Source organism: Conger conger, chromosome 8 (assembly GCF_963514075.1).
Source record: "Conger conger chromosome 8, fConCon1.1, whole genome shotgun sequence".
Taxonomy (NCBI): domain Eukaryota; kingdom Metazoa; phylum Chordata; class Actinopteri; order Anguilliformes; family Congridae; genus Conger; species Conger conger.
This window is the reverse complement of record NC_083767.1, coordinates 30,076,083-30,090,478: the sequence shown is the minus strand read 5'-3', so window position 1 is coordinate 30,090,478 and position 14,396 is coordinate 30,076,083. Positions and strand designations below refer to the sequence as shown.

Sequence of the window (14,396 nt, the reverse complement as noted above, 5' to 3'; positions counted from 1 at the left end):
TGTTCAAAAGAATGGTAGTCAACATTTTTTTCTTCAAACTCTCCTCAAACTGTATAAACTGAAGACATTTTTCAAGATTTAACTTCACTTTAAATTACTGAACTAATATTTTGTTACATAACCATTGTTTTTAATTGCTGTGTTGCATAATTGCACGTTGCATCGAGTCAACCTACTTCTGGCACCTAGAAACGGGTATTTCAGCCCAGGATGAACAAACAACATTCCACAGTTCCTGTGAATTTTTGGGTTTTGCTTTAGAAACTGCATTTTTAATATCACCCCACAGGTTTTCAATGGGGTTGAGGTCGGGGGATTGAGCTAGCCACTCCATTACCTCAATCCTTTTTGTCTGGAACCAATATGTAGCTTGCTTACTCATGTGTTTGCGGTCGTTGTCTTCTTGAAACAATTTCTTGGGCATTTCCTCTTCGGCATACGGCAACATAATCTCTTCAAATATTTTGATGTATTCAGACTGATCCATGATCCCTGGTATATGAACCCAACACCGTAGTATGAAAAACATCCCCATACCATGATTTTTGCGTCACCATGCTTCACTGTCTTCACAGTGTACTGTGGCTTGAATTCAGTACCCGGGGGTTGTCTGACGTACTGTCGACGACCACTAGACCCGAAAAGAACAATTTTACTCTCATCAGTCCACAGAATGTTACGCCATTTCTCTTTGGGCGAATCGATGTGTTCCTTGGCAAATTTTAACCGATTCTGCACATGCCCTTTTTTCAACAACTTTATGGGGGCTTCTTGCTGATAGCTTAGCTTCGATCAAACATCTTCTGACTGTAACAGCACTTACAGGTAATTGTGGATCATCTTTGATCTTTCTGATGAATGGCTGAATATTTGCCCTTCTGACTATTCTTTGATCCGTTTTAACAGTAGTTGCTTGTTTTCTTCCGCTTGTTTCGGGTTTTTGTTGCCATTTTAAAGTTTTCCCCTCTCCAATCTACTTTTTAAACAAATTACGTTGTTCCTCCGAACAATGTTTGGAACGGCCCATTTTACTTAGCAATTCAGAAGGAAATATATTTAATAAGAATGTGTGAAACTTTTGCTTCCCTTCTTCCTTAATAAAGGACAATTAATGACACCTGTTTTTTCACAGAATTAATGAATTATCTCATTAAACTCCACACTGCTATTATTTTGAACATGCCCCTTTCAATGAATGAGTCAACTACTCAAAGCAAGCAGTGTGCATGTCATGACATTGGGTCTGTTGTTTTTCTGTTGCACTAATACATCTACAAGTAAAGTATTTGCCATGCAGAAATATCACTACTATTAATAAGTGGTTCATCAGGTTACTGACGCTGTACTGCTATCCAAGCAGGGTATTGTGGGAAGTGGAGTCCCACAGGGATTGGTGCTGGGGCCTCTGCTCTTCCTCATTTACATAAATTACCTTGACATAGGTATTGAAATGAATTTAGTTACTTTTTCAGATGATACAAAACTAGGAGTTTTAGCTAACTGTATGGACTTTTAAACGGAATCCAGAAGTAGGCAGTAGCCTGGCAAATGAAATTCTATGCAACTGATTGTAGTTCTACACATGGGAAATAAAAATATAAGGCAGGATTACTTTATGGGGGGTAAAAAATGGGATAGTGCTCAAGTTGGGGGTAATAGTTGACCAAAGCCTTTCAGGTTCTAGTCAATGTGTGGTAGCACTAAAAAAGCCAATAGGATGCTAGGATACATAGCCAGGAGTATTGCATATAATTCCAAGGACGTTATACCCACCTTTATACAATAGACTTGTTAGACCACAATTGGAGTATTGTGTGCAGTTCTGGGGACTGCACTATAAGTCAGATATCGAGACATTGGAAAAGTTTCAGAGAAAGGCAACCAGATTGATTCCATGCATAAAAGATAAGAGTTACAATGATTGACTTAAGATGCTTAGTAAAAGCAGTCTTAGGGGGGATTTGATTGAGACTCTTAAATGTATTAAAGGGATCAACAGTGAATTATAGGCGATTCTTCAGGGTGAGTTCAGTTAGCAGAACGAGAGGGTTGTTGGCTCTTTAAAAGTTAACAAAATTAAATGTTGGCTAATGTTTTCCAGTAATGCAGATTATACAGACAACACCACAATTGGTGCCATGAAGATTATTAAAATGGATACATTTTAATTGTCAATCCTCACAATTCTATATATCATAGAGGTTAATCCCCTACATGTATATACTATCACTTATTCTCTTCTCTTTTAGGGCCCACAGAATGATGGCCAGGCCAATGTGGAGGAGTCAGGTAAAGAAACTTTCAGGACTTTGTGTGAGTGCATGCGTGTTTGTGTGGTAGCTGTTACATGCTTGACCAATGTATTCCATAGCAAAAATTCCCACTTCTGTCATTTGCAGCAAGTGTATATGGTTGCTAACTTTAGCTTAGTGGTGATTGAAAGGACCTGTGCTAGCTGCTGCTAGCAATTCAATTCAATTTGTGTAGAGCTTTTTACAGAAGACTGTCACAAGGATGCTTTATAGAGTAGCTGAAGCTGAGTAACAGAAGAAGAAAACACCATACCTAATTCCAAGGTGTAATGATAAACTGATATAACCAAAATGTGTTCAGAATTCCATGATATTATATTTCCTTATATAATTATTATATAAGGGACGACAGTGGCTCAGGCGGTAAGAGCAGTCGTCTGGCAGTCGAGGGTTGCCGGTGCGATCATGCCCTGGCTGTGTCAGTGTCCTTGAGCAAGATACCTAACCCTCAAATGCTCCTGATGAGCTTGTTGGTGCCTTGCATGGCAGCCAATTGCCGTTGCTGTGTGAATGTATGTTTGAATGGGTCAATGAGAAGCATCAATTGTACATCACTTTGGGTAAACGCGGTATATAAATGCCAACCATTTACCATTTAATCAAATGGCTTAGACAGGTTACAGTAGGTTGTATATTTAACATGGAAAGTATGAAGTCCAGATGAGGGGTACATTGTATATAATTAGGGGCGGCATGGCGATTCATCTGTAGCTCCAAGATGTGTTGATGCATGGCGTAAACCAGGACTGGAACAGGAACAGGGCTGCAGCGGTCCGTGACCTCATGGCAGGGGCCCCAGGGAAAAAGAAACAAAGAAGGGGAGGGGCACTGTAGAATTGATCAGTACACAGAATATCCTCTTCTCACAGTGTATAGGGCTAAGATACCTACCTTCCTACCTACCTCTGCCACAATGAGCATCGGACGCCCTTCACATTATGCCTAGCTCTACCACTAATGTGCCCCGAACACAAAACGCCAGCGCCACATGGACCCTACCAGTGACTAAGGTTGTAGCTAACCTCACAGGCACCAGTCCCATGTGGACTTCAGAATCATTAAAGACTAACTAAAGACTGTGTAATCCAGTCATGTCCTTCAGCTAAAATATTTGCTGTCGGGTAGGTTTTGATCCAGAAGTGATCAGGATCATAAGTGACACCAAGGTTTTTGGTGACCGTTCTTGAAACCACAGAGACACCATCAAGATATCAGGGAGTTTTTTCCTGATGGACTTGGGCCTGATGGGCCAACAACCAGTATTTCTATTTTGCCTGAATGTAGGAGAAAATTCTGGCCCATTCATATCTTAACATCTTTGAAGCAGGCTTCCCTGTGTTATAGTTTCACAAAGACATCAGGTTTGGCCGATATGTACAATTGCGTATCATCTGCATAACCGTGAAATTAATGGAATATTTATGTTGGCATGTACAGTGCAGTAAGTCTAAGTATATGGACAGTGACACATTTTTGTTGTTTTTGCTCTGTACTTCGGCAAACAGTTGAAATAACGGTCACTGTGTGGTTAATGTGTAGATTTCCAGCTTTAATTGGGCTGTTGTTACATCCATATTGGGTGAACCATGTGGCTAACATCCACCTAGCTTGGTGACGTGGCAGGTAATGACGAACGACGTACACCCATCGAACTCCACCTCTAGCCCTATTAGCAGTGAGAGAGCTATCAAAATGAGGCGAGACGGGAATAGGTACAACCCTCAATCCAAGTCCAAAAGCTGTGGGATGTTCCTGTATTGCTTACAATATTGCATACAGAGCTACACACAGCGCAGTGCTGTGTGACTCACAGTCCTACACCCAACACTGTTAAGTAGGATGTTCTAAATGACATGCGGCCATACACACAGCGCACAGGTCTGCACTGTGTACAGAGTGGCTTCAACGCTACATGATGTTCAAACAGCTCTACAAGATGATACACAGTCCAAAACACAGCGCAGGGTACAGTTGGGTGTTCAGACTGCCTTATAGCTCTACACACTGCGCGGCTAAAGGAATACTGTCTTCTGGATAACGCATCCCTAGTTTTCTAAATTACAGAAAAGGACAATGGAAGTAACTGCACAAAGACTCCCGTTCTACTACCATTGAGGAAACTATTAATACAAGCTCTACTAATAGTGACAGATCAGTTAACTGTATACGTGTAACTAACTGACAAAAAGTGACAAAACAAACCAAGACCAAAGAAAGCTTGCCTCCAGCTCAATAAGGGCAGCACCATAATGGAGAAAAACCCAGCCCAGGGTGAAAACTCTAGCCCAAATGAACGGATATTTCTGCCTTTCTATTGAATTAGAGGAAAACAGTTCTCCGGCTGATGTGTACCTTGCTTTGGTAAATGACTGAAAGGAAAAGATAGACCGTGAAAACGAAAGTAAATGCACAAGGCAGATTCTGCCTCCAGCTAACCTGTATGGGACATCGCTGATAAACCGGGGTGTGAGAGAATTTCAGGTAGAGAGACGAGACTGCCGAAATGCCGAGTCTCCAAGCTAGTAACCCGACCAAGAGTTGAGAGGATAGCCAGTCTCTACACTTGGTCCCGTAGCTAAAGGAAGTCCCGGGATTCCTCTTAATTCTAAAAGTGATCCCGTCCTCCGAATACCGCATACCTCGCTTTGTATAAAACAGGAAAGTGACAAATGACATAATGAGCTGCCTCCAGCTCCACTAATAATGAATGAGCTGATAAACCATGGCAAAATGGAATTTCAGGTAGCAAGCCATGACTATGAACAGTCTTTTTCACTACTGTATTGGAATACCTTTGGGCTGTTTTTGGCTTTATCATGTTCATCATCAACCTTTATTTACACAAATTTTTTGGAAATGTGCTGATTTGCAGGTACGCTGATTCTCTTTTGCAAGTGTGCTGATTTTACAATTCAAACATAATACAGTCAACAAATATGTAGGGAAATAACAATAAATAAATAAACAGAACAGTAAAGTTGTTACAATGAGAGAATACACATTTTTGGTGGTGAAATATGTATCCTTGAGTTCATGCTACCAGTCAGACGCATGTTTCCAATGTGTTGCCCGAGTTGCAGATGAGACTGGGCAGGGGGTGCTTGTTGACTGGCCAAACTAGGTGACAATGGTTGCACAAGTATATCTGAGAGATGAGAGAATGGTTAGCATGCATGAAATGAGCAGCCACAGGATGGTGTCCTGTCATCTTTTAGTGCTTTAATGTTCAGCTATGCTTTCATAGATCAGATTTTTTACCCCAGTTTAGGCTTGAACACAGGCATTGGACCATATACTGCTTTTGTGGTACAACAGATGATGCATTTGACTGGTATCTTCTCACCTGAATAAGAGTAAGGGTATTAAAAGAAACTGCTTTTGGGTGTGCTGTTACATTGCGCGCAGTCACCGCATTTGTCGGACCCACCCTGGATAGGCACTAATAGACTGATCAGTGGTTATCCGGATGTGGGACAAATCAGATTTGTGTATGGCAAATATTGTGACCATGTGGGTGTTCATGAAGATGGCTGGTATGACTGTGATGACTACACAGTGAATGTGGAGATTATTGTAATGACAATAATGGTAAGAATATGCTGATCTGGTTTCAGCACTGGAGATGAAGCTGAATGAGGCAGAGACGGAGAAATTTAACATCAAGCAGATGAAGGACCTATTTGAGCAGAAAGCGGCCCAGCTGGCAACCGAGATAGTGGGCAAGTACAGTTATTTTTTATTTTATTTTTTATTATTTTTTATTATTTTATTATTGCTTCTTGACCCAGTTGTGATTGATTAATGATCTGAAATCAGTCATAAATGATGGAGTGATTAGGAAATGTAGTCAACTACTACATTTTGTCTGTAGTAGCAATGGATTTGAGCCCCTGCTACATAAAATAAATCTATATATCATAAAACCACATTTTGAAATTATGTTTTCCAGCTAACTTACAATTGTTACTAACTTATTATATATCACTGACCAGTGCAACAACCACATGGTTCATTTGTCCTGTAAGGTAAAGAGGAACTTGGTGGATATCATTCACATGTACAACTATTTGGCATACAGACCGGTACTGCATTTACGGGATACTAACTTCCTGTTGCAGGAGAAAATATAACCAAACTTCATGAAATTCATGGATAAGTATAGAAAGCAGTTGGTTTTCATAAAAAGCTTGCCCAGGTCAGGGAACAAAGGCTGCCAGCAGTTGATCAAAATGTGGCAAAGACAGACTTGCTAGCCAGCTATATATTTCAAATGGTGCAAACAATGTTAGCTAATACTTACAGCCTGCGCCATGTACAAATGCAGGCTTTTCCAGTTAAGAAGCACTTCCCTTCACTTCTCTCATGACTCACTCTGCAAATTCATATTAGCTATGCAAGGATATGCCTTAGTCATGCCGAGACGTTCTCAGAAATCAATATTTTGTAGCTATGAAATTATATTTTGTAGCTATCAATATTTTTAGCTATATTTTGTAGCTATAGAAGTAGCTATGTTTCGCCAGCTTCTAAAAAGCTGCACAGAAGCCCAAATGGGGCACATAACACATTGTTGGAAAGTAGTTACTGTACTCTACTGAATTAATTAATGATAATTAATTGGAACGCCCCAGAACAAACTAAACCGCAAGTGTGGTTTTACGCACAGCTAGTTCAGATGATAAATAGAGCCTGTTTTTTCCAAATCGGATTGTCCAAAACCATGAATGACCAACAAATCTATACCTGTAAAGCCAATGGTAAAATTTTATATGTAATCCTTATTTAGTTGCAGATATTGATAGCAGAATGATGTGGTATAATTACACAATAATTAATCAGTTATTATTTATTATTTATTTTTTAATACGTTTATTTTGCTATTCAGTTTGCAGCATTTTTCACCAGTGTATCAGAAAACGATTCACACTTTTTTGGTTTTATCTTGCTGTGACGGAATACACATTTTTTGGGGTGAATTATTCGCTTGTAAACCCGTGTTCATGCTTCCACATATACTTTATTGTCCAGTGGGTCCCTGCATATGAGACTGGGCTAGGGGATGCTGTTTGACCAGCAAACTACGGGACAGCACTGGCACATTTTTAACCCTTCCATTTTTAACTGTTCATTGCGTCTTTATGAATGAATTTGGCACAAATCATGTCAAGAGTCAAGAAGTCACGTGACATTGACTCAGGCAGTAAGAGCAGTTGAAGGGTTGCCGGTTCGATTCCGCCCTGGGTGTGTCAAAGTGTCCCTGCAGAAGACACCAAACCCCTAAATCAAAGAAAAATATAAACATCGAACAAAAAGTTCGGAAATTAGTGTTTGGTAGATTATTTCTCTGTTGGCAATATATTTTATACCGTTGGAAAGCCTGTTTATTTCCCTTTTAAATGGTGCCTCATTTGTAAGGAACATGCATTCATGGGATGAGCAGCACAGCTGAGTATGTGGATTGCGCTCATGAAAAATTTGCCAAATCTGCTGTTTCTATTGACTTGTTTTGAGCTTCCGGTACCCCCAGGTGCTGACAATCAGGTGCCTGATTGGCAATTGATTGGCAGCACCTGTGAGCATAGGCCCTGCTACAGTGGTCAATTGGTGTCTGCTCCAAGAATCGGCATGGCACGTTTATCTGATCTCGATAAGGCCCGTGCACTAGGGCAACTTCAAGCTGGTGTTACGGCATCATTTAGAGTGAGCCCTAGTACCATCTCCAAACTGAAAGCCAAGTTCCATGAAACGGGGGGTCAGAGACTGACCGCGAAGAGGGCATCCCAAGAAGACGACACCCCAAGAAGACCGGTTCCTCACCCTTTCAACACTTAGGAACCGTAGACTGTCTTCTACAGATTTGCAGTCAAGGTTTGCAGGACGATATGGCACACGGCTTTCAGCCCAGACAATTCGGAACAGACTGCACGCATCCAATCTTCGGGCTCATAGGGCTGCCAGGAGGCTTGCCATGACTGCCCTTCACCGTCAGGCATGTTTTCCGCTGGTGTCGGCAACCACCTGCACTGGAACCTAAACATGTGGAGGAACGTTACGTTCAGCGATGAGTCCAGATTCTGCCTAGGGAAGTTGGATCGTAGGGTCAAAGTGTGGAGAAGACGGGGAGAACGCTTTGCTGATTGCTGCACCGATAGAGTAACACCTTTTGGTGGAGGCTGTGTGATGGTGTGGGGCGGCATCTCCATCACTGGGAAAATGAGGCTTGTCATCTTTGGAGGCAATCTCAATGAAGAGAGATATTGAGATGAGATATGCAAAGAGTGTGAAGTTTCTTGATTATGTGTTGATGGCTACGGTGGTGCCAACTGTTCCGGTTTACCCGTAGTAGCTACGAATTTGACCCTCTGCTGTGGTGCTATGAGGAAGATCATAAATGCTATGTTTTTTCTAGATTTTTTCCCCACCAGTTATATTCCAGTCCGATGTCAGAGTTTATCTTGGACATCCAATGCGAAGCCGAATTAGGTGGAACTAATCACGACCGTGAGAGTTCAGTAACAGCTGCAACGAAAGTGGTATTTTTCTCTGTAGCAACAAGAAGAACCTGCGTGAGTTTAGTGAGAAAGTCTAAATGAAATGCAGTGCCAATGGCAACGGCGTTTACCTCACAGAAAGTTAGGACTTACCACCAAAAGTCGGGCCAGACTGTCTCTCCATCCACCCTGAAGCACTGTGCTGATCAGCTGTCTCCGGTGTTCACTGACACAGAACACAGAAACACTTCACTGGAGACTTGTCACGTACCAGATTGCTTCAAGACCTCCACCATCATCCCAGTCCCCAAAAAACCAAGGACCACTTAGTTAATGATTACAGACCCGTCGCCCTGACCTCTGTGGTGAAGTCTTTGGAGCGCCTTGTGCTGTCCCACCTCATATCCATCACAGAACCCCTCCTGGACCCCCTGCAGGTCGCCTACAGAGCCAACAGGTCTGTAGACATGGCTCTCCACTTCATTCTTCATCCTGGACTCCACAGGAACCTATGGCAGAATCCTGTTTGTGGATTTCAGCTCTGCCTTTAAAACAATAATCCCGACTCTGCTACAGGACAAGCTCTCCAAGCTGAGCGTGCCTGACTCCACCTGCAGGTGGATCACAGACTTCCTGTCTGACGGGAGGCAGCACAGGACGCTGGGAAAACATGTCTCTGACTCATCAGCACTGGTTCCCCCCAAGTCCCCCCCAAGTCCCCCCCAAGTCCCCCCCAAGTCCCCCCCAAGTCCCCCCCAAGTCCCCCCCAAGGCTGCGATCTTTCCCCTCTGCTCTTCTCCCTGTACACCAACAGCTGCACCTCCAGTCACCAGTCTGTCAAGCGCCTGAAGTTTTCGGATGACGCCACCCTCATTGGACTCATCTCCGGTGGGGATGAGTCCGCCTACAGGTGGAGACTGACCATCTGGTGACCTGGTGCAGTCAGAACAACTTGGAACTCGGAGCTGTGAAGACAGTGGAGATGGTTGTTGACTTCAGAAAGAACCCAGCCCCACCCGCCCCCATCACCTTGAGAGACTCCCCTGTTGACATTGTGGAGTCCTGGCAGTTTCTGGGAACCATCATCTCCCAGGACCTCAAGTGGGAGCAAGTTAATTGTTATATTAACGCACACCTTTTGGACATCCTTGTTCGCTGTACTTTCTCCCTGGTCATGTTTGCACATTTCTGCACTACTGCACAGTCCTTCGCTTTAAAAACAGATATATTGAACATATTGTGCAAAATCATCCTGTATTGTAAATATCTCTATTCTATTTTTAAGCTCTTGCACAACTGTTCAGTCCTTTTACTTTTTCAAAAACAGATATATTGAACAGTTCATATTTCCCATACCCTGCTACAGAATCATCCTGTTTTGTAAATATTAATTTATATTCTTATTTATATCTATTTTATATCTATGTTTCCTGACATTTTGCAGTACTTGCTTTTTTAATTCTACTTTAGTATCATTCTTTATGTTGTCTGCATGCACCTACAAACACAGAAAATTCCTTGTGTGTGAAAACTACTTGCCGAATAAAGCAATTCTGATTCTGAAGTTTAGAGATGAGTATTCTAAACTATTTGCATTTATCAAGCCAAGTAAACTCAGATTTTTATGCATATTGAGAGTTCTGCAGAAGCAATGTTTCAATCAAACATGGCAGATATACAATGGTCATCAGAGGTGACCAGTCAATTGACGGATTATCCACTGACTGAAGTGAGTGTGGAATTGTCAATGCAGAGACTTTTTTTATTCTCAAGCAGAATTTAACTATTGCCGTTTCAGATGACATGGGTCACCTTGTTAAAGCTGCATTTCCGGACCACAAAATTGTCTCTAAGTATGTGTGTGCAAGAACCAAGACAACTGCATTCCCTTGTGTAATAAACTTTCAATTCTCTGAAACAAAGTTGCCAGCATGTTCTTCATCGTCCTGCATTTGAGTCCACGGAAAATGGAGAATGGCAAAATATCCTAACACATTACATTATTGGCATTTGGCAGACGCTCTTACTCAGAGCAACGTACAGTTGATTAGACTAAGCAAGAGACAATCCCCCCTGGAGCAATGCAGGGTTAAGGGCCTTGCTCAAGGGCCCAACGGCTGTGCGGATCTTATTGTGGCTACACCGGGAGTCGAACTGCCGACCTTGCGGGTCCCAGTCATGTACTTTAACCACTATGCTACAGGCTGCCCTACCTCTCAATGTGCAAATGTATAGTCTGCGTGTTCAAAAAATATTCCAAGGATTCCTACATTCTGTAATGATGGGCTTGTGCCACAATGTCCATGTTGGTGGTATAGCTTTAATTCTAATGACTGTCTTGGCATGTCTGCAGACATTAAATCACGTTATGATGAAGAGAAGAGTCTGCGGGAGATGGCAGAGCAGCGGATCTCCACCCTATTCCAGGAACTGCAGAAGGAGAAACAGGAAAAGGAGTGCTTCCAGGCAGAGCTGGTAATGACACCTTCACCTTCATGACATAACACAAGAATTTGGTGTCTATATATTATATATTTTTTGGTTTTTCAACAGTAACTGCTTGCTGTTCAAATGTGAGCACTCGAATCCATAGCGGTCTGATAAGCAGTGACCACATTCTTGCTGAGGACAGACATGCTGTGTGGACTTGGTTGTTTCGCACAGTAATAGATATGTGTTGCATTAACAGCTCATTTCTTTTTTTTCTAAATACTTTCACATCTTCTCAACCCAGTCAAACTAGACACAGCCCAAACTAATATTTGAGAAACTCTGAGCCACTTAGTGTTGCACAATACTCAGATACTAGAAATGGATTGCGATACCCAGCCGTTAAAAATGGTACAATACACTTTATTGGTATAAACACTTTTAAAATAATAGTGCTGTTGAGTGGATTCTCGACCAGAGCAGTGTGTGTGAGCGCACGCTTCAAGTAATGGGCGTGTCAACTGTGTCAGCTGAACAAACGCCACTGCATTTTCCACGCACCACGCACACAACATTCGACCGAGATTGAGAAGCATGGCTACTGCCAGTACAAGTTCACTCACGGACCGTCCCTTGCTTGTGGACAAAACAGGTACTAGGAGTGAAATTTGGCATTATTTTGGTTACAGAGCCGACGGACACCCAAAAGCCAATCTGCAAAAGATGTTTCAAACCGATGCAGACAAAGGGGGAGGCAACACATGCAACCTCGCTAACGACAGGTTAGCGAATATGATAGATAGGCTATTGTGCAAAGATAGGATGTCACAAAAGTGCAGATGCGTACCCCATTGAATTTTTCTCATATTTTCGTCACTTTCATACCTTTCTGTGATGACAGTAAGTTGATCTTTCTTCACTCACTATAGCTAGCGTGATGTTCATGGGGGCTTCTTTGGAATGCTTGCTAGCTAGCTACTAGGTGCATTAGGCTGACTGAAGAGCACATTGACTCGTTTGTTTTCCTGGTTAAGAACCCTGAACTGGCAAAATAACTCCAGAAAATATGTAAACGTGTCCACATTCTGTGGCAAAAACATCTTTCTATTATGAACTCATTTTATTTTTCATAAACATATAGCTATAGCTATATAGCTCAGCAGCTGTAAGAGAATCATTTTATTATTTTTGATTATTTAAGTTTCAACAGTGTCAAAATATTTTCTGTTATTTTATTTATGCGTAGACTAGCTCTGTGGACCATGCATGTGTGACTGTGGATTATTATTCTTGCATCATTGACTTGTATATGACCATATTTGTATTTGATTTACGACTGTTGCCTAGTCCTTTTAATTTGTTTGCCATCTGGATTTTGTGTATAACCATTGCCATTTAAAAAAAAAATTTTACTCTTACTCTCGCCTAGCCTGTTTTGATTTGTTTGGCGATCATCCCTTCTGACTCTTATTCCTGTCCAGCCCTTTTTGGTTTGCTTGCCTCAGTGCCTCACTCGTGCTAGTGTAACAGGTGAGAAATTGCCTGAGTCCGAGGTGGGATTTGAACCCCGGCCTCACTTGTCCAAATATTTGTTCAACGAACGCGTTACCAGTCAGCTGAAGACGAACTCGCTTCTAGCCAAGGGCAACAACGTTCTTTTGAATTTGAGGGTTACGTCATCGGGGAGTGTTGTTGCGATAACCTGCTACCAGCCTTCGCTTTCACTGCACCATCCGTGCTTACTAGCGAACTAGCCGAGCCAACCACATTACACTCACCCCCCTTTGACTTCCCCTCCATGTGAAACTCTGCAGCAACTATTTATTTTTTTTAATTATTATTTTATTTTTTACTCCCACCCAGATCCGAGTCACGGCACCAATGTAACAGGTGAGAAATTGCCTGAGTCCGAGGTGGGATTTGAACCCCGGCCTCTCACTTGTCCAAATTATTTGTTGAACGAACGCGTTACCAGTCAGCTAAAGACAAACTCGCCTCTAGCCAGGGGCAACACCGTTCTTTTGAATTTGAGGGGAGTGTTGTCGCGATAACCTGCTACCAGCCTTCGCTTTTACTGCACCATCCGTGCTTACTAGCGAACTAGCCGAGCCAACCACACTACACTAGACCCTGTTGGCCCCCCTGACTGTGACTTTGCTTTGCCCCTCTGTTCCCCATATAGTGGCTCCGGTAAAGTTAGTGTTTCAAGCTAGATTGCATCCTTACAACAGGATCCTTTGTTATTATTGAAGGCGATCCTGGGAGGAGACCTAATCCCCCTTGGGGTTGGCTACACACCACTTCGAGCCCGGAAGCTTTCAAAGACTAGCTGAGGTTTATTTAGGTTTGTTTAGGCAGACAAGAACGGAGTTACTCGTCGGTCTGCAGTATTCCTTTCATTCGCACTCCCCCCTTTCTACACTCCCTACACTTTCATCTCCGTATCATTTACCCTGTCACGGCCTGACCGTAGACTGGGTCATATCAGTACGCACGGTACCTATATCCATAGCAACCAATGGGGAGCTCATTAGAACTAGGAAGTATAATCTTTTTGCTCAACAGTACATTGTTGCGTGTCTTTGGTCACATTCCTAATAACGTGTGCAACCAGGGAAGCGCTAAATAGTTACACCCACCCACCTTTTCCACAGGTGATAAAAGCCAAATAAAAGTTTTCATGCTGCTGAGATTGATATTTATACTGGAATATTTATGTTGGAAAAACACCCGCATTGACAGACTTGCAAACAACACTACAATACTGAGAAAAGTATTTTTGGCCCATGCCAACCAAAGCTCTCCTATACTTTTCAACATATGTAACAACTAAAATTAGCTATTACACCCAAATCATATTGTGGTAGAAGAAAACTGTATTCATACAAAACCTGATGATAGCGACAATTCAGCATCAGCTAAGACCGTATGTACAGAGATGGTAAAATGCATAAGTGCATTTTACTATAGCCTATGCTGTATGTGTAATGGAATTGGCCAGTATAATAAATGGCTAATGCAATACTCATGGTACAAGCTAGGTTAGAAGCACTACACAGACTGTCTATGTAACTTCATGCAGTATGTGAGACCTAGCTATTATGTGGAATGTAACTATTTGCCTACCATTTTTTTAAACAATAGCTGAGCTATTAAGGAAATG

The 14,396-nt window shown here is 42.2% G+C and overlaps 1 protein-coding gene across 8 annotated transcripts in view; it reads left to right on the top strand.

The window, feature by feature from the left end:
* The window catches only part of eea1 (early endosome antigen 1), a 155,471-nt gene that overhangs the window by 39,883 nt on the left and 101,192 nt on the right, over positions 1-14,396 (top strand). For 6 of the 8 annotated variants that reach the window (XR_009709458.1, XM_061253296.1, XM_061253295.1 and 3 more), the window contains 3 exons: positions 2,250-2,289; positions 5,927-6,031; positions 11,157-11,278. Coding sequence is in view for 7 of the 8 variants with exons in the window: in XM_061253296.1 (XP_061109280.1) it covers positions 2,250-2,289; positions 5,927-6,031; positions 11,157-11,278 (267 nt within the window). In the remaining variant the exon portion in view is untranslated. The remainder of the gene's footprint in view (positions 1-2,249; positions 2,290-5,926; positions 6,032-11,156; positions 11,279-14,396) is intronic. The other 2 variants (XM_061253299.1, XM_061253298.1) reach the window with 1 other exon arrangement.